Source organism: Furipterus horrens, unplaced genomic scaffold, assembly GCF_987537825.1.
Source record: "Furipterus horrens unplaced genomic scaffold, mFurHor1.1.pri manual_scaffold_1, whole genome shotgun sequence".
NCBI lineage: Eukaryota > Metazoa > Chordata > Mammalia > Chiroptera > Furipteridae > Furipterus > Furipterus horrens.
This window is the reverse complement of record NW_028327171.1, coordinates 111,487,037-111,514,098: the sequence shown is the minus strand read 5'-3', so window position 1 is coordinate 111,514,098 and position 27,062 is coordinate 111,487,037. Positions and strand designations below refer to the sequence as shown.

At 39.4% G+C, this 27,062-nt stretch overlaps 3 protein-coding genes across 6 annotated transcripts in view; 1 reads left to right on the top strand and 2 right to left on the bottom strand.

Moving 5' to 3' along the window:
- Positions 1–241: 241 nt before the first annotated feature.
- NCBP2AS2 (NCBP2 antisense 2 (head to head)) lies at positions 242–1,065 on the bottom strand. The gene has a single exon (XM_090278412.1). It carries the CDS (start codon positions 965–967, stop codon positions 668–670), a length of 300 nt encoding a protein of 99 aa, XP_090134538.1. The 5' UTR covers positions 968–1,065; the 3' UTR covers positions 242–667.
- A 48-nt stretch (positions 1,066–1,113) lies between these two features.
- NCBP2 (nuclear cap binding protein subunit 2) lies at positions 1,114–11,820 on the top strand. Its single transcript, XM_090278401.1, has 4 exons — positions 1,114–1,267; positions 7,970–8,151; positions 10,302–10,440; positions 11,636–11,820. The coding sequence occupies exons 1-4, from the start codon at positions 1,187–1,189 to the stop codon at positions 11,705–11,707; spliced, it is 474 nt and encodes a 157-aa protein (XP_090134527.1). The 5' UTR covers positions 1,114–1,186; the 3' UTR covers positions 11,708–11,820.
- Positions 3,137–27,062, bottom strand: part of SENP5 (SUMO specific peptidase 5) — an 83,217-nt gene continuing 59,291 nt past the window's right edge. The window contains exons 7-11 of one of the 4 annotated variants that reach the window (XM_090278338.1): positions 22,187–22,324; positions 19,570–19,653; positions 17,837–17,887; positions 17,255–17,342; positions 15,864–16,265 (exon numbers count right to left, since the gene is read on the bottom strand). In XM_090278338.1, coding sequence (XP_090134464.1) covers positions 16,222–16,265; positions 17,255–17,342; positions 17,837–17,887; positions 19,570–19,653; positions 22,187–22,324 — 405 coding nt within the window. In that variant the 3' untranslated portion in view covers positions 15,864–16,221. Of the gene's footprint in view, positions 3,218–15,863; positions 16,266–16,293; positions 17,343–17,836; positions 17,888–19,569; positions 19,654–22,186; positions 22,325–27,062 lie in introns of those variants that run through there. The other 3 variants (XM_090278355.1, XM_090278346.1, XM_090278363.1) reach the window with 3 other exon arrangements.

Sequence of the window (27,062 nt, the reverse complement as noted above, 5' to 3'; positions counted from 1 at the left end):
GAAGTCAAATGCCTGTATTCACATCCTGCTCTGTAAGGCCATGGCAATTTAAGGAGCAGCCTACCCTTCCCCATATGAAAGTGATTGTAAGGATTAAGTGAGATAACCCACACAGCGTGCACTTAGCAAATGCAAACACAGAGTAAGCACTCAGCATATGTTAATTAGTAGTACCAGGGCCTACAATCCCCAGGAATTCTAATCCATCTTGCTAGAGAAGTACCACACTCATACCCATTACTCAGCTCCCACATTTAATCAGAGGATTTTGACATCTGCTAGGTCGCCTTTCCATCCATTATTTCCCCTGGAGGTAGTGCCGTAATACATCAGTGCAGAGGCAGCAGCATCTGTTACGAGTTTTAGTCCCATTCGCAGAGGGCAGACTGACTTTCGCGCTGTGGTATGGTCCATGGCTCTCTGTACGTGGTGTATCAGGGTGTAGCCTTTCTTCATTTCTGTTAGGATTCGGGTGCTTTCTTCACGCGCTGTGCCCTGTCCTATCCCAGGGTAGCACTGGGGATGTCCGTTTGGCCTGGATTTTCTGATAAGTGAACCTCTGTAGGCCGAAATGAGTCAGGATTCGAAGTCGTGCGCAGTGCCGGGGCCCGAGTCCAGACCAGAAGGGAAAGCAGGCGATCTCGGCTCGGCCCGGCCCAGCCCGGGTTTAGGGGTTTGCGCCCGGGCCACTCTGGCTACCTGGTGGTGGCCCCGGGCGTTCCCGGAGGCCGCGGCGTAGCTCCTGAGTGAAGGTGTCTCTGAAGCGGGCAGCGCGGCGGCCCAGGGAAGCCGCGGGACCAGCCGCGAGACCTCGCAGGCGGCGGGCCGCGTCCTGGCCGCGCAGCTGGGCCTGCAGCAGTGCGAAAGCGGTGAGCTGCGCAGCGCGCCGGATAGGCCGCGACTCGGCCAGGCGCTCCACTAGCTGCGGGCTGTGCAGCAAGCCTGCCAGCAGCCTCCTTAGAACCATCCTTGGAGCGACCGGAACCTGCAGCCCGCTGCCCTGGCTTCTGACCGGCGATGTTAGATAACGGACCCGTCTGAGCAGCACCGCCCAGCGACAACACTGCCGCGCTGGGATTGGCCGGCAAAAGTACGACTTTCTCAGCCGCTGCCGCGTTTCCGGTTCCGCCATCTCCGCGGCAGCTCGTCATTCCCAGCGTGACGGTGTCCTCATCCACCTCTTTTCATGATGTCCGGTGGCCTCTTGAAGGCGCTGCACAGCGACTCCTATGTGGAGTTGAGCGAATACAGGGACCAGCACTTCCAGGTAAGGGAGGCCGGACCGCGAAAAGTGAATGCTTGGGCCAGAACGCTGAAAATTGGTTTTCTCTTGTCTCATTGTGTCGTTTCCCATTCTCTGGTTTCCCGAAAACCGAAGTGGGGCCCGGGTGCTTGCTGGAGAATGTATGTTGAGAAGGCGTTTGGATAGCACTGAATCTCCTTCTCTCCTAGAAAGGGCACTTGAGACTCCCCCTCCCATTCCCTTGCAGCTGCTCCGTGTTCCCGGGCCAATGCAGAGGAAGGAGTTGTAGTGGCAGTACCGGTGGGTCACGTTTTCCTGGGCTGTGCCTCAGTAAGATGATTTGTCATGAGGGGAAGGGGTGTCCTTTTGACACCTGGAGTATGTGGAGGCGCTTTCCTGACTCAGATATTGTGGCTTTTTATTATGTTTTATTTTAGATTAGCCAAACTGCCCTTTGGCACTTCTAATCCTTTCTGTCTAGGTGGGTGACAGAGACAAAGTTGAGCCCAGTCTCCACCCTTAGGGAGCCATAGGAGTGGGGAGACGGACTAGCCAAGCTAGGCACGTTAAGTGTCTAGATTAGTGATTTTCAACCTTTTTCCTCTCTGGGCACACATAAACTACTTAAAATACTTAATGAAATATAACAATAATATTTTAACCATGTAAAGTGAACAGCAGTCAGCAGGGGTATTAAGAACCATCATCACTGTCATTAACAAAGGAGGAGAGACTGTAAGGTTCAAGTACTCTTCTAGTTTTCTGGGAACCCCAAGAACTCATCATTGCTAGTGTCAGAATTTATGGGGGCCTTTAATAACAGGCATTGAGGGAGTTAAGAGGTATCACTAGTTGTAACACTCAATGAGAGTTACAGGTTCTAGTGGACTACCCCCAGTGCCTGTTACGGCTAGTGATACCCCTTAATCCCCTCGGTGCCTCTGTTACTACTAGAATAGTGACCCCACCGTAACTCCCTTTATATACTACGAACTTCAGCATTTATGGCTGCTCACCCAGTTACTGCTGGCCTCCTCATACAGAAATCTGGTGTGCACTGGAAGCAGTATGGAGGTAGAGAGACAGCTGTAGCATCTAACAAGCCAGAAGCCAGCCAGCTGAGAACATGTTACTTCAACTTCACCCATCTGCCTCTTGTGATTGGCAGAGCTTAAGACACAGTGATTGGTGACTGGAGACAGTTCTGACACAGACCCACCCAGTGTCAAAGACAATTGGCAGTTGACACTGCCTCATACCCGTTATTAGCCTCAGCTGATTTGACAGGTCAGCAGTTGTAGCTGGGAGTGTCAGGCAGCTCTCTGCACTCTTCCAGGTCCCAGGTCATGGGCAGAGGCGGATGGCAACTGAACAGATGCCCTGAGATTCAGCAGTAAAGGGGTTTTGCATTGGCCCACTGCTTCCTCTTCTAACAGCTGTCACCACTGCTGACAGGTCAGGTAATACATATCACGGTCTGTGACACAATATTCGCTCCATAAGATGCACAGACACCCCCCCCCCTTTGGGGAAAAAGAAGTGCATCTTATGGGGTGAAAAATATCGTAATTACTAAAATTTTGTGGCACACCAAAAAATATTTTGCCCATCTGACAAAAACAAAATAGGTATAATTTTGATCCATTCACATCAGACAGCTGTTGTTATTACTGTGTTGGCTCTTGTCTTTTTTTTTTTAAGATTTGATAATCTAAGGGAAAGGAGGTTGGGTATTTTATGTTTTAAAAATTCTGTGGCACAGAGGTTGAAAATCACTGCTCTACATGTCAAGATCAGAGAACTGCTGGGTTTCAGAAGAGGAAATTTTTAGTTTGGCCTATGTCATAGTAGATATTGTGGAAAAAGAGAAGACAACAGATATTCATGGTGGTTTATTTGGTAACAGCAGGGTGGGGTGGAGCGAGCCTCATTAACCACTTGTTATCCAGTGCTGTTGCTGAAGCCCGCTAAGCCCTAGAGGAAAACAAAAGACAGTTTCCTCACTCTGAGAGTTCATAATCCCATAGTAGGTATTGTAAATGGAGGCAAGTAGTCATAACCTAGAGCAGACATGATGAGTGGAAAGGGTGTGTGTGCAAGAATTCAGAAAAGGATATAACCCTTGTGACTGGGAAAGAAGGGGGCACATATAGAAGAAGGTAGGCGTAGGGAATGTGTAAAAAATGTTATTAGAGTAGGAGAAGGAAATTTTGTTTGAGGCCAGATAGAGGAAGATCTTAAATTCATTTACTCAGTCATCTGGTTTTAAATGCTTACCATGTGCCAGACATGATTTTCACTTCAGTAATTTACAGTTCTCATCACTTTAGAGAATTCTACATCATAACCATCTTGAATTTCAAGCATCCTGAAAAATTGAAACTGAAAGGATTCAATTTTTCCTATTCTTCCTCTCTGCACACTAAAGCCTGTGTAGCTTTATTTAATTTCCCTGAATGGAACCCACATTAATATCATACCTTAAGTACAACATAGTTTCCTTGAGCCATAGGCTGTTTGTTTGGACATTACTTAAGTGTGAGTGAAGTAGGAAGGAAAAAAAAGAAAATTCTCCTGACCATAATTTTAACAAATAAATTTATATTACAGCAGTTATACAAATAAAGTGCATCTAATGTCTTATTCCAAAGTTCTGAAAACCAATGCCTTTTTTTTAAGTTTTTGTTTATGTTTAGAGAGAGGGGGAAGGCAGGAGAAAGAGGGGGAGAGAAACATTGATCAGCTGCCCCCTGAACGCCCCCAACTGGGGACCTGGCCTGCAACCCAGGCATGTGCCCTGACTGGGCATTGAACCGACAACCTTTGGGTTTGCAGGAGGCCTCCTGACCCACTGAGCCACACCAGTCAGGGCACTCTGGGGACTTTTAAAGGAAGTACTGTATGAGACTGGTTATAAGACTGGGTTTGGATTCCAGCTACAACTACAGAGTAGCTGTGTGACCATGGACAAGATACTTAACTGTCTTTACTGAGGTGTAAAATGAGAATAAATTAGGACCTACCTAATTCAGTTCTGAGAATTAAGTGAGACCTCCTACATGGAAGTCTCTGACCTACAGTCCCTTGATTCTCACTAGAGTCAGACATACTTACCTTTTTCTTGTTTATATCTATGTATATTCACACTGTCGTCGGCAGCCATCCGTCTCGAGAGACGATGGTGTAGCTTCTTAAGAGTCTATCTGCACCGCTGAGAATGGCTGTGCAGTCCGACTCGAGAGTGACATGGTGTCTGTCTCCTCCCGTGTTGAATCGACATCTTGCGATGACGCTGAAGCTACAGAGCCTGGGCAGGGTAATATGGAGGGTCTGCTGTTGCCCATGCAGCAGACCCCCCCTCTCTTCGCAGCTGAAGGGTCCAAGGGAAAGACAAGAGTCGATACAGCTTGGCTTCAGGTGCGCCGCAGGAGTTGCCGGTGTTGACTACAACGTCAAACCGCCTTAGGGACTCCGGCTCCGGATTTTCTGTCGGGGTTTACTCCCTTAGCCTTTCCCCTGAAGAGGTATGCCGCAAGGCAGCGGAGGTTTTTTGGAGTCAGAGTTTTCCTTCTCTGATTCACACTGTAGAAAATATGTAACTTGGAGCATATCTTTCACATTGTCCTGTACTTTTCACTTTGCTCACTATTATGGAAATGTTCTATAGCATTGTATGTAGATGTACACTCTTTATGGGGCTGCATAGTTTTATTTATTGAGGTACCATGATTTATCTCATCATTTTCCTTTTGATGTGAGTTTACATGGTTTCTCTGTTCTGCCACTGAATGTGAGCACAAGACCCGTTATTCTGAACACTGTGCTACAAAGCATTCAGAAATGAATAATGCCAAATCTTATTCTCAGAGTCAAGAAACTGGATTAGCATTCTCTATAGACTAGTAAATGAAGAGGTGGTGCCTCTTGGGGAAGTGCTCTAGGGGCCTGAATATGATTCTGCTCAGCTACGTTCTTTCTTTTTTCTCTTTTAATTACCTTTTATTGATTATGCTATTATAGTTATTCCAATATACCCCCCTTTGACCCCCTCCACCCAGCACCCCCACTCCCTCAAGCAGTGCCCACACCGTTGTTCATGTCCATGGGTCATATGTATAAGTTCTTTGGCTACTCTATTTCCTATACTGGACTTTACATCCCTGTGGCTATTCTGTTACTACCAATTTGTACTTCTTAATCCCCTCACTTATTCACCCATTTCCCCACAACTCCCTTGCATCTGGCAACCATCAAAAGATTCTCCATATTCATGATTCTGTTTTTCTCATTTGCTTAGTTTGTTTTTTAGATTCAATTGTTGAGATTATTTATTGTCATTTTATTGTTCATAGTTTTGATCTTCTCTTTTTCTTAAATAAGTCCCTTTAACATTTCATATAATGGTTTGGTGATGAATTCCTTTAGCTTTATCTTATCTGGGAAGCTCTTGCCATTCAATTCTAAATGATTGCTTTGCTGGGTAGAGTAATTTTGGCTGTAGGTCCCTGCTTTTCATCACTTTGAATATTTTCTTGCCAATCCCTTCTAGCCTGCTAAATTTCCTTTTGAGAAATCAGCTAACAGTCCTATGGGAACTCCCCTGTAAGTAACTAACTGCTTTTCTCTTGCTGCTTTTAAGATTCTTTCTTTATCTTTAATCTTTGGCATTTTAATCATGATGTGTCTTAGAGTGGGTCTCTTTGCATCCATCTTATTTGGGACTCTGTACTTCCTGGACTTTCGTGTCTATTTCCTTCACCAAATTAGGGAAGTTTTCATTATTTTTTCAAATAAGAGTTCCAATTTCTTGCTCTTGTTCTTCTTCTGGAACCCCTATGATGCAGATGTTGGAAAGCTTGAAGTTGTCCCAGAGGCTGCTTATACTATCCTCATTTTTTTTTTTTTGGATTCTTTTTCCTTCTTCCTGTTCTGATTGGTTGTTTTTTGCTTCCTTATGTGCCAAATGATTGATTTCTCAGCTTCATCCATTCTACTGTGTTTCCCTGTAAATTCTTTATTTCAATTAGTGTATCCTTTATTTCTGACTAGATCTTTTTTATGCTGTTGAGATCCTCACTAAGTTCCTTGAGCATCCATTTAACCAGTGTTTTGAACTCTGTGTCTGATAAGGTTGCTTATTTCCATTTTGTTTAGCTCTTTTTCTGGAGTTTTGATGTTCTTTCATTTGGGCCAAGTTTCTTTGTCTCTTTGTTCTGGCAGCCTCCCAGTGTTTGTTTCTATTTATTAGGTAGAGCTGCTTTGACTCCATGTCTTGGAGTGTGGCCTAATGTAGTAGGTGTCCTGTAGGGTCCAGTGGTACAGCTTCCCCTATCACATAAGCTGGGTACTCGAGGTGCACCCTTCATATGGGCTGAGTACTCCGTCCTCTTGTAGTTGAGCCATGATTGTTGTTGGCAGGTCAATGGGATGGATTTACCCAGGCCAGCCAGCTACAAGGATTGGCTGTGACCACTGATCACCAACCTCCACCTTCCGTGAAGGATCAGTTGTGCAGGGGCAGGGTGGTGGTGTTCCACATGGTCTGTTGCTGTCCACTAGATGCACAGGCTCTGGGGTTTCCCAGGTGGTGCGGGCCAAGGTCAGCCCCATCCTGTGCTTTTCCCGGGGCTGCCCTATGTAAGCTGTCTACATGGATGTGGTTTCTTTAATTCCATAGTTGTCAGATTTCCATTCAACTTGGTTTCTGATGGTTCTGAGTGATGGTTGTTCCATATTTTAGTTATAACTTTGATGTGGTTTTGCCAGAAGGCGAGCCATGTTTACCTATGCTGCCATCTTGACTGGACATTCCTTTTCTCCTTCAAAGTTAGTCATAAATCTTGCTTTTGAGTCCAATCTGAGGTATTCTCTCAAAACCAGAAGATTCCAGCCAAATCCTGGGGTTCCTTAAGAATATCTTCGTCTTTGATAAAGGCCATCCCTCCCAGCTCCTCTGCCCTAGCACCCTCATTTCCACCAATCCAAGGAGATGTGTGAATTTTTTCCATTCACACAGCACAGGGTTTAAGGATGGAAGAAAAGATGAGCTGTTTCCCCCATTTACTTTCCAGCTCTGCAGAGACTGTCTCAGCTACTTTCCATGTTTGAATACCACTGTTTGGCTGATATCAGAGCCCAACTCTGGGTCTGAGGGCCTGAGAGCAGGTCAGCTGGTAGGTCTTCTATTTAGTCAGCACTTGCCCTCTGCAGTGTGGAGGCTAAAAGATTTTCTCCTAATCTCAGAGAAAAATCTATCTAAGTAGTTGTTGCTTGGAACATTCTCTATGGGAGTATTACAGGGGTACCCTGTCCCTGCAAATCCATTTATTTTTCACTGCAAAGGATAAAAACACCCTTTCAGATATATTGGTTCAGAGACTGGAAATTAAACTTGGGTCATTAGAAAAGGATCCAGTGCTGAGGATGTGGAATGTGCAGGGAAAAGGCATGCCACTTGTATGGCAGTATGGCACAGGAGGAGGGCTACACGCAATATGACTTTCAAGTCATGGCCCTCTATTAAGCAATCTGGACCTTGCATCAGTGCTTCATAGATTGTGAACACCTCTCTCCCCCTCTTTTTTGGCAAGATGTTTGTCGGAGATTGGGATAATGAGAGAAGCTGATCCTCAAATCAGAATTAATGAAAACTTTTTATTTATAGGAATACTACTTAAGTGGGGCTCTTAGATTGTGTCGCTTAACGTTTTTCGTTTGAAATTCTAGGGTGAAAAGGAAGAACAGGAAAAATTACTGAAGAAAAGCTGTACATTGTATGTTGGAAATCTTTCCTTTTACACAACTGAAGAACAAATCTATGAACTCTTCAGCAAAAGTGGTGACATAAAGAAAATCATTATGGGCCTGGATAAAATGAAGAAAACAGCATGTGGTTTCTGTTTTGTGGAGTATCCTTCCTGTGTGTCTGATGTCGGATGAAGGTGGGATCTAGAGTGGTTAGTCATCTGTTTAAGAAAAAAATGAGTGAGGGTGTTTACTATGTAGCATCCCTAAACTTATCTCTATCTCTCCTTCCTTCATCTACCTCTTCCTTTCTGTCCAGTATGTCTGCACTCTTATTGTAAAAGCTGGTAACATTTACATTCTGTTCTGAAATCCATGCTTTGTTCATAATTAAGAAAAACAGTCTTTTAAGAATATATGCTTATGGTGTTTTAAAAAGTCAAGGGTATAGTGAAATAAAGTCCTTGTATCATTATAATCCCAGAGACAATCAGTTACCAGTCTCTTGGGCCTTTCCAGAAGAAATCCCATGGATGTATGGTAGCAGACTGCATGCACTACTTTTTTCCCACTTCTTAGTGGTTGTTCCACATTAGCACATATAGTCTACCTCTTTTTAAAACGGCTTTATAGTATGTATTTCATGATATTAGATGTATATAACTTGACTTTTATAGGTCAGAACCAAAACTGTATTTGTGATCATTTATTCTCTCCCTGGAAACTGTAAATATTGGAACTCCTGGATTTATCCTTTGTTTTTTTCCTAATGTCTTTCTTTTTTGGGTCATTTAAAAAAATATTCTGAGGGATTCCCCAGACATGATGTAACATGTCTTTTGAAAAAATTTTGTTTCCTAAATTATCTGTTTCTTTGGTTGTATTTAAGCTGTAAATTTTCCATAGAGGTTGGGTTTGCAATCGTAACTGGGGAAGAAGGAAGCTCGTTTTGTGGATCCAGACAGAGCTGCTTTCTCAAGTTGTTGCCTTACCTTTGGGATATGTGAGTTTCCCAAATGCCAGAAGGAATTGTATTTTGGTCAGCTAACATCAAGACAGTGCGCCCTAGTTCCTCCAGACAATTCATTCAGAACCTTATCATTTTATTTGCATTTACCTGAAATTAAGTGTCTTCCTGCTAGCAAGTCTTCCCACATAAGGACTGTTAATTAAACCTCATTTGTGCCCTTACTTCTTATTCAACTTTGAATTAAGAGCCTCCTGGGTTTCCTCTCTCCTTTAAATTCCTTTAGAATGTTTCAGACTGTGACTTTGTTTTTTATTCATTAGCACTCTCCCACTGGCTTCTGCTGAATCACTATAGTCTGTGGATGGCCTCTTCTATTTTCTGGGTGTACGTTTCTTTTCTATCATTTTAATCGAGTCTTGAGAAGGGGAGGATAGAAATGTACTCCCTATTAGCTTGACCGAGAATCCCCACTTTTGGTTTTGGTGTCTGATTTCTGGGCTCTGCAAGCTTCTTCCTTCCATTCTCCCTTCACATGCAAGGGACCAGAGTAAGTATGCTGTGCTTTTGCCTCTGATAACAGTTCACAGGGGATAGGGAGAACAATGAAAACACAAAAGACAAAGAAAATCCACTCTGTAGGTAATAATCAGCCTCTGAGAGCTGGACTATTTTTGCATTTGTCTTGTAGATCAAAGATGAACAATCATAATGGCAAATAGCCGAAAGAAAGGCTGCCATTGGCACTGTTTTTCTATTTGCTCTTAGCATGCATTTCATTCATTCAACAAAAATTATTGAATGCCCACTATGTGCCCATCTTGTAAGTTCTAGACACCAAACTTTCAGCAAGTGTTTCCCTATGTAATTAAAGACAAGGAAAAAAATGTCTGGATCAGCATTTCTGAATCATTCCTACTAATGAAATACAATGGCAGTTTCATATGCCTGGTAACCTCTTTTATTAAGGTTGTTCTTGAATATAGAGCTCCAAATTTGGATGTTATTGATTCCTTGGATAAGTGTGCACTTTGCAGCCTAAACCTCCCCTAAACATTTTATATTTTGCAAATCAAAATATGGGGGGAATGGGACCAAATAATTATTAACAGGATTACTCAGGAAATCATGATCAATGTAGCCATGGGTGTCATATTTGACTCTAGTGCTTCTGGACCAACCTCAAACAGGCCTGTGCAAACCAAATTATTGTCTTCAGGTTCCATCTGGTTGGACTATTTTTTGTACTTTTTCTTAACAACTCAGCTTTATTTAACTGTTGCTTGTTATATTTCCAGAAAGGTTTGGAGAAATGCCATATAGTGTTCCTTAATACTTATACTTAAGATACTATTCAAGAGCAGATGCAGAAAATGCCATGCGATACATAAATGGAACTCGTCTGGATGACCGGAAGATTCGCACAGACTGGGATGCAGGCTTTAAGGAGGGCAGGCAGTATGGCCGTGGACGGTCTGGGGGCCAGGTATGCAGGAAGGTTCTCTGGGCTTAGCCTTTACCTGGGGTTTCAGTCCTAATGACAAGTGTTTTATATATTTGTATTTGCTCTTTTGAAAATAACTGTGCCTAAGGCCCTGGCGAGGAAGCTCAGTTGGTAAGAGCATCATCCTGATATGCGAAGGTTGCAGGTTTGATCCCTGGTCAGGGTACATACAAGAATTAACCAGAGAATGCATAAATAAGTGGAACAACAAATCAGTTTTTCTCTCTCTTTCCCCCTTCTCTCTTCCTCTAGAAATCAATAAATTTAAAAAATTAAAATAAAATAATTTAGTGTCTATAACTTTGGCTTGAAATGAATCTCAAATCACTCATTGGGAGTAGCAAAATTTTTTTCTTAACCCATGAAATGGTATATTCTGTACATTTCCACAACCAACTATTATTGGACTTTTGCTTAGGGGCTAGATATTTTCCACCTGCAAAAGTGTCTAGAACAAAAGCAGAATGTATTGAAATGAATTTTGTTATAAAATATATAATAGCCTAATTTAAGTACTTTGGAATGTGTTATTTTTGAATGCTGGTGAATAAGTATGTAATAGATGACTGGTTAAAAAAAAAACTACAGTATTCACTTATTGCGGGTATTACGTTCCAGACCCCCCGCGAAGTAGGAACCTTACATTTATTCAACACTCTTAAACCTGCGTAACTTCAACAACATACGTATACAGTACCGCAAAATCCCGCAATATAGTGAAAAATCCGCGATAAATAATTAAATATATTTTTTAAAATCCTGTGATACAGTGAGGCCATGATATAGAGAGGGACTACTGTATTAGGCAGAATCAGGTAATTCTGCAAGGCAATTAAGCCTTTTTAAAAAAATCGTCACCTGAGGACATGCTTATTGATTTTAGAGAGAGGGAAAGGGAGGGAGAAAGGGAGAAAAACATTAATTGGCTGCCTCACACACACTCCCTGACCAGGGATCAAACCTGTGACCTTTTAGTTTATCAGACAATGCTCCAACCAAGCCACACCAGCCAGGGCAAGGCAGGTAAGCTTTATCAGCTGGTTAAAAAAATTAGGTCCTGCTTGAATGTTCATTCACATTATGACATCTGAAAAGGCTTAGCTGTTTGACATATTTGTGGGAGATATTTGTTATACCAGTCTTCTCTATACTGTAACTTGTGCTCTTTTCAATTAAGGTACGAGATGAGTATCGACAGGACTATGATGCTGGGAGAGGAGGCTATGGAAAACTAATCCAAAACCAGTGAGCAGTAAGAACCCTATCATTTAAAGTTCACTCCTTTGGCCTGCTGAATTTGAGATCCATTACCCAAGGTCTGCAAATCTGCCATTTTTACGAAGCTTCGAGAGCCGGAAGCCTACTTCATGGTTTTCCTCTGAAAATTGTTAAAAAACAAAATTCAAGAGAATGCCTTTAATTCTGGTCTTAGAATATTGGCCATGTGTTCAGGTTACCAGAATGATTTCTTTACCAGGTCAAAAATTGTGTTCCTTGGCAAGATTTTATCTATAATGTCAATCTATCAGCCAAACAAACAAAAAACCCCACACACTTGAAAACTGAAAAAACTTTGTTTGCCATGTTTATGTCTAAGTAGGTTCATGGTCTACACTGGGGCTTGGAATTACTATTTAAAATTTTAAAAGTTTCCTTGAGGTAAAGTTTAATAAACGAAGTTTTATGATATTGTGTAGCTTTTCTTTTTTTTTTTTTAATCCTTACCTGAAGACATTCCTGTTGGTTTTAGAAAGGTGAAGGGAGAGGGGAAGAAAGAGAGGGAGAGAAGATCGATATGAGAGAGAAACAGCAATTGGTTGCGTCTTGTACATCCTCCTACCGGGGACCAAACCTGCAACCCAGGCATGTGTCCTGACTGGGTATTGAACCCGTGACCTTTTGGTTTACCCAGGGTGATATTGTATAGGTTTGCTCTAAATTAGGAACAGATGTTGGACAACCTAATTTATTATTTCTCTGTTGAATTCTAATCTCTAAAGGCAAAGTTAGGAGTCAAGACAACTCCCTAAATAGTTGGTGCAAAAGTAAGCCTCAGACAGCCCCAAGGGATACCACCCACTTACATGCTTTCTATATCAGGACATTAGGTATGGGACTTGAAGGGTATTTACTAAACACATTTTTTCAAAAGATGTGTTTTTCCTGTAGCTAAAAAAAATAAGGGCTGATTCTTATTACAGAGAACCTCAAATACTCTAAGGGAACTGGGGGACACTGTCAGTAGTAAATGGGATGAAATATCAGAGGACATGAGTGAAAACATTGCCTTGACAGGCTGAAGGTTGCTGTGAGGGCCATCAGATTTATTCTTTTCATTTTGAGAGTTATCTCGTGAATGAAGTAAGTTTGAGGAAAGAGCTTAAAGAGTGAGAGACTGCCTAACAAAACGATCAGGAATTGTGTTTTGGCTATTTCTCATGTTGAAATCTGTCTTGTTTTTATGCTAATTGTGTTTACTGAGTTTCAGAGCCTTGATAGTGACAGTCTCACAGAAAGGGGAGTCTAGAGTATTTACTTTGCATTTGTAAGACAAGAGGCGACCTCTCTAATACTATATTGAACTATTGCTCATTTAAAACTGCTAACCTAGTATAATTTTTCCTGATGTGATTTTTTTTTCATCTAGCAACAAAGTATCTCCAAACTTTCTGTAGTTTGTGAAACTTGTGGCTGAAGCAATTGTGAAAATCTTTGACACTATAGTAAGTATAGGTTTTCTCATAAAATTGAAACTGGTTATTTGAATTTTTGAAAGAACTATAACTACTTGTAAGTGCTTAGGAAAAACCATTTGCAGTTATTTAATTTCATGAAGACATACTACTCACTTTTTAAAATTTCTTTTTACACTATAATTTGAATTTAATGTATTTTATATTCTTTTGTAGTGAAACATAACTCAGATTTCTACAGGCCTTAAAACCACAGACAGTGGTTCTGTTTGGAATTGTGTCTTCTTTAATAGAATTCAATAAAGCTGGGCCAACTTGTCCTTGTCTGTGCCCATTTCCTCACCTATAAAGAAGGATATCGGAACCCTATAACTCTGGAATATTTATTAATGTGTTTTGGGGTAATCTATGAACAATGTGCAGAATTTGCATGTCCATTTTGATTTCCATTACCTAATAATGTTAATCACTGGCCACATATAGCTAATTAAATTAAAACATTCAATTCAGTTCCTCATTCACACCAGCCACATTTCAAATGCTCAGTAGCCACATGTGGCTAGTGGCTGTTGTAGGGGATGCAAATATAGAACATTTCCATCACTGCAGAAAATTCTTCTGGACAGGACTGTGTAAGGGTAGGCTGCTTGGAGCCTACACTGGTCATTGTTGATAAATAAGCCCTGTGACGACTGGAATGTCACTGGGGAAAAAAGTACTACTCACCAAATGGTACATATTATTCAATGCAAGAGAACACACATTTATAAAGGCATTTATTTATTTTTTCAAAAAAATATTTTTGCTAGAAGGTTTGAGTCATTTTACATGATCACAACCTTTAAACAAATTCATTTTCTGACCAAAATGTACCCCTAAGTGAACAGCTTGTCTCGGTCTATTTTTGTAACACCCAGATACAATTAGCACTTCTCTGATGGTATTCCCTAGGTCTTCTTAATTGTCCACAGGCCAGGAGGCAGAGCCCAGCACATAAGGTATGTGCTTTCTAATTGTAGATTAGTTTGGTTTCTTTTTATTATTTTTTATTTTAGAGAGAAGGACAGGGAGGGAGACGGAGAGGGAGAGAAACATAGATATGAGAGAGAAACACTGATTGGCTGCCTTCTGTACGCACCTTGACTGGGGACCTAACCTGCAACCCAGGGATGTGCCCTGACCAGGAATCAAACTACAACCTTCCAGTTTGCAGGATGATGCCCAACCAATGGCCACATTGGCAGGGCTAGTTTGGTTTCTTAACATCACTAAGCAGAGCAGGCAGTCAATATATCAAACCTACACTCTTAATACATTGTTTCTTGTCTAAAAGGTCTGATCCACAGAGTTCCCAGTTATCTCTTTTAACCCAGTGAACCACAACTGGAGAAAAGGGATAGCTCAACTTAGGCTAGTGCTGGCTGTGTCCCAGTTAGGTATGCTATTGTTTTGTTTGAACTATGAATTCGAGATGACCAGTGTTACTGGTATTTAATGACAAATAGAAAATACAAATGCAATGCTAAAAAAGGGGATTTAGGGACTATTGGGAGCAAGTGCTTCTTTTTCCTTAGGAGGTCCCCTTAAGAGAAGGTTGGTTCTCTACAGCTCTTGAGAGATCTTAACTAAAAGTTGAATGAAATCCATATTCATTGCTGTAAATTTAACAAAGGAAAATAATTACTGGAAAGAAGCAACAACAGACTGGTAAGTTTGCTGAGGGAGAGAACTGAGCATCTTGTTGAAGGCACATTGTAAGTAGCTTTCAGTTTGTACAAGGCCTGCACTCAACCTCAGAAGCATAAGGTCTACCCACCTTGTGGACAAGAATTCAGTGCCAATCTAGTGACAGTAAAACAATGCCTATCTCTTCCACTAACAACCGAGACTGTATTTCAAAAATGTCTTTGTTGCAAGGAAGCAGTTATTGCAAACACCAGGACAAAGGCCATTCTAATGCAGGACTTGGGGAGGAGGTTTACACCTAATAAGAAGAGGGGTAAAAGTGACTGTGTGTGTCAAAACCAAGTTTCATGAATGCAGAGAAACATTTTAACCAGACTTAAAACATTTGTACATTAGGCTAAAGCATGCTGAGCAATGCACCTCAAAGTGTCCTATAAAACTGGAAGTGAGTGAGAAACTAGACCTGGACAGCTCACTTTAGGTTCTCTATGAACGTGCCTGCAACCCTTACTGCTGAGATGATGGCCGTTTCTCGGATTAGAGGAAATGGCAAGTCAAGCTTTGGGCATTAATTAAGATATCTGAAGAACACACAGTTCAGTCTCTTCTGTCTGCCTAATCGTCATTAAGGAAGTGAAATATGAACCTCTAAAGTAAAAGACATTTTGAATCAACAGTTACTGGCTACTTTGTATAGCTCAAAAAAAAAAAAAGTGAGGCAAAAGTATCACATACATATTTGAAAAATCTCATTTTGCATACCTATGTCTGAAAACTGAAAACCTCAAGAAGACACCTCCCCATTTTAAATTGTCATCTTTCCTAAAGCAGACACAACCCTATCTATATAGCAGCTTAGAGTGCCTCTAATCTTAGGTTTTTTAATGACTTGAAGCACAGTAAATACTGACCTGGTTTTATACTAAGGAGTTTGAGTCTGGGGGACTTAGGCAAATGTTGGGGCTGTTTACAATGTAAACACTGGTGTTGAAGCTTGGAACGTCTGGGGAAGGAACCCTGCATGTCCAACTCCCTCACCTGCTGCAGTCAGCCTTACCTTATGGCCAAGTTAAACTGCACATTTTAGCTTTTTATTTTCAACACCTAATTAGGCATAGATCCCAAGTATCTTCAGCCATTTCTTGGTATTTTTCTGTACAAGCTTCTGAGTTTATTACATTTATTGTTTTTCTTGCCCAGTTCAGAACAGATAATTGGATAGTTTAACATACATCTTTTATGTCCTTTCAAGTACCACAAAAGGCTAGATGCAAAATCCATTACATTAACTCCAATGCAGGACCACTGCTGCCTTTCTCCAGAAGATGAGGTTCGCAGAAGACAAAAAAGAAAAAGGACTTCTTTGCTAGAGTCTCAGGGTTGGTCAAGCACAGGCCAAATGAGGAGCCTTGCATGTTCCTGAGATCACTAAAAAGAGAAGGGGGGGGGGGGGGACTAGTAACACTTGCTGTACTACTCAGGAATCAATTCTTCTCTTAGCATTCCTCTTCTCCCCACCCACCTACAAAAGACCTGAAGCCAGTATTCATTTTGAATGTTTATATTTTAAATAGCCTTGAAATAGAAAGGTATTTGGAAAATCTTACGTTTCAACTTGTAAATTACTCTTAGGCTGAATTTTCATTTGTTTGACCACTTGTTTGATAGATACTAAGTTTTTTAATAGGTCAAAAACAAAAATCCAGGGAATTCAGTGTTCCAGCAAAAACCTTTATAAGTCTTAGGCATTTATTATAATTCTCAAATGTGCCTTCATATACAGAACACACCAGTTAAGTTTATGGCCACTTCCTTCTCACCCTTCAAAAGGAACGCAACTCACAATCTAAGACTCACTTAGAGAGGGAAGTCAGTTAAAGGTACCACTAGTAAAAGTAAGACAGGACTGGATTTGTCAAAACAACTTCTAGCTACCCTTTTTGCCCAGGGAACACCTAATACTCTTAAGAGTTATGTTGTATCAAAAACATCCCATAGTTTTAGGTTCTGGGATTAAATTTTAAACCTGTATTCAGTTCACATCTAACTAAGTTTCAAAAGCTGCACCAAATCTACTAGGCTTTTTTTGTTTGTTTTAATACTCTGCACTGCATGCTCTGTCTATATGCATGCATTTGGGTAATAAATATTAAATATGGGGTGGGGGAGGAGCATGTGGAATCTATAAAGTTAAAAATGAAACCAAACTGAACATTAAAAAGCAGTAACATGGTAGCTAGAGAAATGAATAAGCGCTAAAAATAAACTTGAGGTAACAACAGTGGCCCAATACCACTGATCTGAAATAGCTGTAAAAATTCAAATAAGTGTTTGGAGATTCAAGTAACAAACCATCTGCTGCAACTTGGTCAGACTTCCCAGCCTTGCTGAGTTTTAGTCCATGAGCCGGCACTCACATAGCTCTTTGTAAATCCTCTTCCGTACTCGGGGCATGTCTTCTTGGGAAAACTGGAAAGGCTGCTCTAAGGCGAGGCACTTGCAGTACTGCAAAGGTCCCAGAAACACTTAAATGGCATGTGGAGTTATGCATCAGCCCAATGTATAAAAAAATTTTCAAAAACCTTTTCACCATTAAGGGAAACTAATATCTGAGAAATCACAGCCCTTGAATGTGGCCATTATTTAAAATCTAAATAGTTTTTGCTCTGTGGCTGAAAAACCATTTGCCAATGGTTAAAAATATATAGTCAATTCTTAAAATTCCAAAGGTCTATGATACGGACAAATTCAGATCAGCCTCCAGTGTGGCTTACAAATAACTCTGATCCCAGTTATTCATTCTTGGCCTTCAAAGGTGGTCTTCCTAAAGATAACATCTGAAAATACAGAAACTACTGCTTCTTAATAAGAAAGAAAGGGAGGAAGGAAAAGTAATGTTAACTGTAGCTAGTACCATGTACACATTACATCTTGTCTCTCTAAACCCAACAAAATTCACACATTGTAAATTCTGAAGGAAAAAAAAAGTATTTAATTACCTGGAGCACAAAGACTCCACAGTCACTGTCATTTTTCTGTTGTGGAATACACTGAGGGGGGAAAAAAAACGATCATTAAAATAAGACCAAGTACTACTCTTTAGATAAGAAATGTTTTTATAGAAAAATGAGCATGAGACAGAAAATTTGTTTCTAGCCAGGACAACTGGAGTATACCTCTGGTATTTAAAATGTTTGATTTTATGGAGGTATCTGGCCACATGAAAACAACTACCAATCAATTTATAGAACAACATTTTGCCTAAATATGAGAAATTGGAAATCAAAATCCTATTTAAAAACTTCCATTTGGATAATTAGTTTTGCTATGAATTCACTAACAAATTGTGGACCAGATAACATTTGCCTGGACTCTGAATGCTTAAAACAGTAACAATCCTGCTTAGTAGCCTTCACTTTCCATCTCATATCACTCAACTGTGTCCTATTCTTGGAAAAAATTGTAAAGGCAAGTGGTATGTTTTCAAAAGAAACTGTTCTATATCCTACCTAAAGTGGGAATATGAAAGATCCTGTCTAATTTTAAGAGAATACCTAGAAATTCTAGCGGGTAAATTCAGAAAATTTACAAGTTCAATTCTAATTGAACTAATATACTAAGTTATTCGATACAAAACTTATGTTTAAAACTCAGCACTTGGTTCAGTTCCAGGATGAACAAATACATCTTGTTCCTTTGGGTTTGGGTTAAAGATTTGTTTCAAGACTGCCTTTTTAACATTGTGTCGATGATTCAGACAGACCTGACTGAGTTCAAGGACCTGACCCTATTAATAGCTTTGACGGCCTCTGGGGAAAGTCACACCTAGCCTTCAGTTTTGTTTTTTTCATCTATAGAATAAAGATGATGCTTATTCCGAAATGACCTACTTACCTCACAAGCTGTAAAGATCAAATGAAATCACACAAGCAAGAGCACTTTGAAACAAGAAAGCAGTGACCATAACATGTAAAACACTGGTATCTATAACAGGACTGAGAGGCTATACCTGGGCATTGTGCTTGCTCTACATAAACTTTTAAATGTCCATGGGCCAGCCCTCGCTGCTGTGGCTCAGTGGTTTGAGTGCCGGCCTGTGCCGGATTGCTGGTTCAATTCCCAGTCAGGGCACCTGCCTAGATTGTGGGCCAGCTCCCCAGTTGGAGACGTACAAGCGGCAATCACACACTGATGTTTCTCTCCCTGTTTTTCCCTCTTTCCTCTCTCTAAAAATAAGTATTTTTTAAAAATAAATGTCTATGGGCCAAACAAACTGCTGCTACCAGACTATGCTCAGACCGAAGCACTCAATTCACTGTCTTCCCCATGTGCCTGGAGAATAGCTCAGTGCATTTACACCCTTAGTAGATCCAAATAGTCACTGAGGCAAGAGACAGGTGCCACCGAAAAAAAAAAAAAAAATATATATATATATATATATATATATGTATGTGTATGTATATATTTCTTTTTTTTTCCTTTTTTTTTAACTAGAGCAACCGTATCAGCAATAGCTGCCCCAGGGATGAAATCACTAAACTTATTTGTTCTCAGCAAACACTGGGAAATAGCAGTCAGATGATGAACACTAAGGTTTTGAGCTGCCTCCCTACAGTCTCCAAGCTCTTCACTGGTATCTTCATCACCAGCCTAAAAATGTTTTTAAAGACACCCACCCCTCTAATTCCATCCCCTTGGTATGCCTGGATTTTCATTTTTATCACATTCTTACCTTTGTAACAGCAGTCTGCCAACCCTGAAGAAATTCAGGTCTATTTTTTTCTCTGGCTTCAGTCAGCAAATACTTTTTAATATTCTGGTTAAAAAGAAACCACAACACAGATGCTATGTTCCATCAGTTGGTGAAAATGGAACCTGCCCATAGCACATAGAAGCAAAAGAGGAGACCGTGGGCCCCACCATTGGGCAGAGTATGCATGAACAACTTTAAAGCTGGAACTTGATTTCAGACCTTTTACTTCATAATGATAAGGACACCAACCCTCTATACTCAGGTATGCACTTAGACTGTGGATACTGATATATGTTGTAGTAAGAACTACCTATGAGATGGTTGGCCTTTTTTCAGCAGTAAGTCAACCTACTGAACTTGAAACTTAAAAACTACTGCCAATGCTCAGCAGAGGGAAGGAACTTATGGCAGAAGTTATTAATAACAGACTAAATGAAAAACATCCCTGTTTCCATATTTTTGAGAACTGCAGGTAAAGGTATTTAATTTGTAGAGGTATAATTAAACCCATTTTAAATACTAAATAGAGCCACTACTGAAATGTCTACCTAGATGAAGCCTACTAGAGTTTCAATTTTTCTCTTATGCCCTCAACCTCTTCATGCATATCTTTTTCTGCATTTCTTCCAAGACTGATGTAGAGGTTACAGGAATTAATCCTCCCTGAAGGCAGAGTAGAAGCATGTATGTGTGTATCATAAGGGTTTGTATGTGTATATGTGTGTGTATATGTATTTTATTTCCATAAATGTTATACTGTTATCATTCCTGCAACTTGCTTTTTTAAACTCAGTTTGTCTTGGAGATCTTACCATGTTAGGACATGGAAATTTACTATATTTTTTTAAACTGCTATGGTTTATTTAACAGTGTGATTATACTATAGTGTACATATTCAGCTAATCTGTTGGTAAAGCTGAACTTGGGCTGTTTTGATTTTTCACTATTATCAATAATGCTGCAATGAACATCTTGGTATGTGCCCCATCCTTGTGTGCAAATACATTGTTATGGAGTAGATACCAAGAAATGGAATGCAGTAATTTACAAGGCACTTAGAAATTATTAGAATTATAATTGTTCAAGTATACAGTCTACCAGAAAATATGAGAATGTCTGTTACCTTTTACCCACATAAACAACTAAATACCATTAAATTTTTCCTAATAGCCAAAAATATGTAACCATATTTGCATTTCCTGTATTTCTGGTGAGGCTGAGCATCTCTCCATGTTTTTAATGGTTATATGCATTTTTCCTAAAAATTACTTATTTTATTAGATCCTTCTTTTTATTATTCATTTGTAGAAACTATATATATTCTGGATAGTGACTATTATATAGATCACAAACATTTTATTAAAGTGTATCCCTGTCTTCTAACTTTGTGACACAAAGAAGTTTTAAATTATGATACAATAAAATTTATCAATCTGTTCCTTTATGTCTTCTGCTTTTTTGGTTCTGTGTAAGAATGCCTTCCCTACTCTAAGAACATAACATCTTCTATACTTTATTCTAATTTTTACAGGTTTGTGTTTTACATTTAGCTAATTATTCCATCTGGAATGTATTTATAAATAGTATGAAGTAATGATCTATATATTACTTTTCCAAATAACTAATTATCCCAATGACATATATTGAAGATCCGTCCTTTCCTAACTTGATCATATACTAAGTTTCCACATACCATGAGTTGTTTCTAGATTCTCTATTCTGTACCACCAATCTACTCCTCTATTCCTAAATAAATATAAACATAGTTTTAATTATTAACACTTTATAATATGGTTTGGCCTCTAATAGACCAAGTGTTCCTTCCTTCACTGTTCTACTTCAAAACTATTTTAGTTGTTCATGCACATGAATTCTGCAATATGAATTCCATAATGAGCTGATCAGGTTTCATTCAAAATCCTGATGGGAAACTAATTAGGACAGAAATTGGTATATATTAGTTTGGGGAGAATTAATCTCTTCCAATATTGAGTGTATCTATCTCTCTGTTCAGATTTCCTTTAAATATTTTAGTTCTCATCTATAAAAACTTCCACATTTTTTGCTAGGGTATATTCTGGGTAACTTATGTCTTTGTTGCTTTTGAAAATGGAACCTTTCTGTGTTCAGTTACATTTTCCAACTAGTTCTTGCTAGTGCAGAAAAATTAAGAAACCTACTGAATTTTCTTACTTTGTATCCCACCATCTTGTTGAACTCATTTTTGCCAGCTGATTCTCTTGGTTATAATTCATTCTACAGAAGTTATCTTGAAGATACAAGCAAATTTCAGCTCTAAGAGAAACCAAGGAAAATGATTTCTATCCACATTCAAAATAAAATGTTAAGGGAAAGGCATAATGAAATCTGATAAAATCCAAATAAGGAATGTATCTCAGAGAGGGATCCAGATTACAGACAGACACATGTTCCCACCTGGAGATTCCTCTAGGAGTCCTTTTCTCTGCCAACATTTCAGAGGGCTTTCATGACAGAAATTGATCCTCTATAGTATTGACTTACGCTACTGTATCTAGAGCTAAGATATTTGGTCAATCACAATATAAATACAAAAACTGGCAACATATTAACTTACCTCTACACAAAACTTAAAATGAATGCCTTGGGAATCATAAAATGAAATAATTCGATTAGAGAGTGTCACAGTAATGAGAGACCAGTGGACTTCCAGGTGAATAGGAATCAACAGAAGACTCTTTTTAAACAAATCCACCTAATCAAGACAAGAAAAAGAAACACAGTCATCACCCTAGACCATCCAAATCAACAATAAACAATAGTTTCCATTTCTCAACCTTTGACCTGTCCAAGTCACAAAACTAGGAAGTGGTAAAAGCCAGAATTTGAACCCAGGTCTTAGTCTGAAGTCTATGTTGTAACTACTAAGCTATAATACACAGTAAGAAAACTGATGACATAGAAAGCACCACTTCCCATTTAATGTGCTAAACCTGTGCTTATCAACTGTCAAATATGACTTGGTCCCTTATTTTATGCTTAACTAATTTTCTTGTGTATATATTGACCACGAATCAATTCTTATTAGGAAGAAATCATGGTATTAGAAAAGAGGGCTATAAGGCTTCTTTCTACACACTCAATATAGTAGTTAAGATTGTGGCTCTTCCACTCATTGGCCAGATGACTTTGGTAATTTTCACAGCTTCTTTGTGTTTTGATTTCTTCAATATGAAATATAGGTAACAATAGTACCTGCTTTATGAAGTTCTTGAGAGTGATAATGTAAAATGCAAAGAACTGTTTATATTGTAGCCAATAAATCGTAGCTATTATCATTATTACTACCTTGGGTCACCCAGATGTCAAAACTGAGAAAAATATCCCCGATAATACTTTTCATTCTAATTCATCCTTTATGTTCTGATATATCCTTTGCAATCTACAAATATTTTCTATTCCACTCAAAATCCTAGTTGTGGATAATAAAGTAGCAGGTGTTTAATAAACATCTGTAAAAGAGTTAATTTCTTCAGGTACTTTTTTTTGAAGAGTTTATTTTTTTTTGCGGGGGGCGAGAAAGAGAGGGAGAGAAACATCAATGTGTGAGAGATCACTAATCAATTGCCTCTCGCGCATCCCCAGCTGGGGACCTGGATCACAAGCAACCTTGACTGGGAGTCAAACCAGCAAACTTCCAGTTCGCAGGCCAGTGCTCAATCCACTGAGCCATACCAGCCAGGGTTTCTTTCAGGTACATTTAATGATTATTTTACTAATTCCTTGGGTTAAAAAATTACAAGGCTAGTTTAAAATAGCTGAACTGTTCTCAAGCCTTTCTTGCTTTCTAATGTTCAGATAATGTCCTGCTCTAGATGAATCTTCTGCTAGTCTACATGACCGTGAAGCAAAGCACTTTTAACACTTCAGTTTCTGCATCCACAAACCTGGGAGGTGAATAGAAGGAAATATTAGAAAGGATTGACAATTGGTTCTTTCTAGCTCAAAAATTCTGAGTATCTAAAACAAGAAATTATATTTAAAATATAGTATTAAATGACACCAAATTTATAGTCTTCTCAAAAAAGAAACTTTCTGGGAAGCTCCTACAGATATGCTTGTGAGCTGTCTATGAAGAGGGACAGCCTTTAGAAGCTGGGGGCCTCAGTCCTGCCATGACAAGGAACTCAACTCTGCCAATGACCTGAAAGATCTTGGAAGATGAGAATGCAGTCTGGCAGAGTCCCTGCATGCAGCCTACTGAGACCCTGAGCAGATGACCCAGTTAAGCCACACCTGGATTCCTGATGAAGGAAACTGAGATAATCAGTAATGAGAACATCTCAGCATATGAATCTGGGAAACAGGTGAACGGGAGTGTCTCTATAGTGTTCCCCAGGTGGCCTTTTAAAGGTTGGTTGGTTGCGGATTGGACAGTGTATTCCATCCTAGCCAGGAGGTCTGGAGAATGGTAATGGCATGTTGTCTGAGGTTCCAAAACAATCCCCAAATACCTTGAGTTGGCTAACCACAACAAACAGAAAAGGGCCAGAAATTAGGACCCTCCAGAAATTTTCTGGACCAACCTGAACCTCCCAAACACTGAATCATACAACTTGAGAAGCTCTAAAAACGAGACCACCAAGGTTCCTGACATCCTTAGCACCGTGGCTGGTCAGAACCTAACCAGAATCTCTTTATAAGCTTTTAATGATTTAAAAAATAGTAAGATTTATGGGAAACAGTATGGAGATTCCTCAAAATATTGAGAGATACTGTATGACCCAGCTATTCCACTTCCGGGTATGTACCCCCCCATGTTAATTACAACATTATTTACAATAACCAAGATATTGAAACAACCTAAGCGTCTACCAATGAATGAACTGATAAAGAATGTGTGGTGTATATAGAGAATAAAATAATATTCAGCCATAGGAAAGAATGAAATCTTGCCTCTTGTAACAACATGAATAGCCCTAGAGGGTATTATGCTAAATGAAAGACAAATATCACATGATTTCATTTATATGTGGAAACTAAAAGAAAACCTCTAACAAACAAATAACAGATGCAGGGAACAGATTGGTGATTACCGGATAGAAAGTAGGCAATAAGAGTGAAGAGGTCAATTGTGTGGTGATGATAGGAACTAGACTTTTAGTGGTGATCACTCTGTAGTGTATACAAATGTCAAATTATATTGCACACCTGAAACTTATATAATGTTATATACCAATTTTACCTCAATAAAAATGAATAAAGAAACTTTATTCTTAATTTTAAAAGTTTTTAAATAAAAATTAGAAAATATAGATAAAAAATACACTTCAGCGTATATCTTTCCAGATCCTTTTCTTCTTTAAAAAAAAATTATTTGTTTATTTATTTATTTTAGAAAGAGGGGAAGGGAGAGAGAAAGTCAGGAAGAGAAACATCGATGTGAGAGAGGATAACATCAAAAGGTTACCTCTTATACACTCCCCGACCAAGACCAAACCCACAACCCAAGTATGTGCCCTGACCAGGAATTGAACCAGCAACCTTTCACTTTGTGGGGCAATTCCAACCAATTGAGCCACGTTGGTCAGGGCTTCTTCTCTTTAATATATTAATTTTCACACACACAAACACAACTTTATATATACAAGGTCTGTCTGGAAAATGTCCAGCCATTGTTAATATAACAAGAAGAGTTAGTGCAACATTGATGTAACCTGGCAGCCAAGGACAGTGGATAAGAATACACATCATGTGTAAACAATGATGACTTTACTCTACTAGTGAGAGTGGTAGATACCGTTGAGTGAGCATGTATGATGTGTGGCAGTTACATTCAAAATGACTGAGCAAGTTAAGCAACAAATCTGCATCAAATTTTGCATTAAGCTTGAACATGCCTCCACGGAAATTACTTGGATGACTAAGGCCACAGCTACGGGCAACTGGTGATTGGCAGCTTCATCACGACAACGTATCCCACCTGCTCATGCCATCATGTCTCGTGCAGAGTTTTCTGGCAAAACATCAAATCATCCAGGTGATTGAGCCCCACTACAGCCCAGATTTGGTGCCCTGGGACTTCTGGCTTTTCCCAAAGCTAAAATTACCTTTGAAAGGGAACAGATTTCAGACCATCATTGAGATTCAGGAAAATACAACAGGGCAGCTGATGGAAATTGGAAGAACTGTATGAGGTCCCCAGGTGCCTACTTTGAAGGGGACTGAGGCGTCATTGTCCTATGTACAATGTTTCTTGTATCTTCTTCAATAAAAGTCTCAATTTTTCATATTACATGGCTAGATATTTTCTGGACAGATCTATATAATTAAGAATGATGTGAGAACCACATAATAGTCTGCCTAAAAGACACTCACTTCAGAACTAAAGACACACACTATGAAGGGATGGGAAAAAGTACTTCATGAAAGTGGAAGTTAGGGTAGTAATACTCATATCAGACAAAATAAACTTTAAAATAAAGACTGTTAGAAGACAAAGAAGGGCATTATATAATGTAAAAAGATCACCAACAAGAAGATATGGTACTTGTAAACTTCAATGCACCCAACATACTCAACATAGGAATGCCTAAATACATAAAACAAATATTAATTGACATAAAAGGAAAAGATTGTCAGTACTACTATTAATACTTGTAGTAGGGAACTTAACACCCCACTTACAACAATGGACAGAAATAACAGGAAACACAGGCTTTAAATGACACATTACAGTAGTCCCTCTCTATATCGCGGTTCACTTATCACAGCCTCACTGTATCACAGGATTTTTAAAAATATATTTAATTATTTATCACGGATTTTTTGCTATATCGCGGGATTTTGTAGTACTGTATACGTATGTTGTTAAAGTTGCATAGGTTTAAGAGTATAAAATATGTTTAAGAACATAAGTAGTATTTATAAAAGTGTGGAAAAGGTTAATAAGGGAGTGGGAAAGGTTAGTAAGGGACTGGGAACGGTTTATAAGTGTGGGGGATGGGTTTATAAAGCCTTAAAATGTATATAATACTAAAATAAATGTAAGTTTCCTGCTTCACGGATTTTCACCTATTGCGGGGGGGGTGGTCTACAATGTAATACCCATGATAAATGAGGGAATACTGTATACAACATGGAATTAATAAATAGAGTATTCCCTCACTTATGGTGGGTATTACATTCTAGCCCCCCCCCCCCCCCGCGTGAAGTAGGAACCTTACATTTATTCTACACTCTTAAACCTACGTAACTTTAACAACATACATATACAGTACGGCAAAATCCCACGATATAGCAAAAAATCCGCCATAAATAAATAAATATAGTATTTTTTAAAATCCTGCAATACAGTGAGGCCACGATAAGTGAACCACGATATAGAGAGGGACTACTGTATATACAAAACATTCTATCCCAGGTCTTTTCTGAGTAAGGTAAAAGATCTATACCCAGAAAACTATAAGGCATTGATGAAAGAAACTGAAGAA

Excerpts from the sequence above, each read along its gene's own strand:
- NCBP2AS2 (XM_090278412.1), bottom strand. The coding sequence starts at position 967 with ATGGTTCTAAGGAGGCTGCTGGCAGGCTTGCTGCACAGCCCGCAGCTA.
- NCBP2 (XM_090278401.1), top strand. The coding sequence starts at position 1,187 with ATGATGTCCGGTGGCCTCTTGAAGGCGCTGCACAGCGACTCCTATGTG. Across the intron at positions 1,268-7,969 it reads ACAGGGACCAGCACTTCCAG|GGTGAAAAGGAAGAACAGGA; the intron begins GTAAGGGAGGCC and ends TTGAAATTCTAG. Across the intron at positions 8,152-10,301 it reads TGTGGTTTCTGTTTTGTGGA|ATACTATTCAAGAGCAGATG; the intron begins GTATCCTTCCTG and ends CTTATACTTAAG.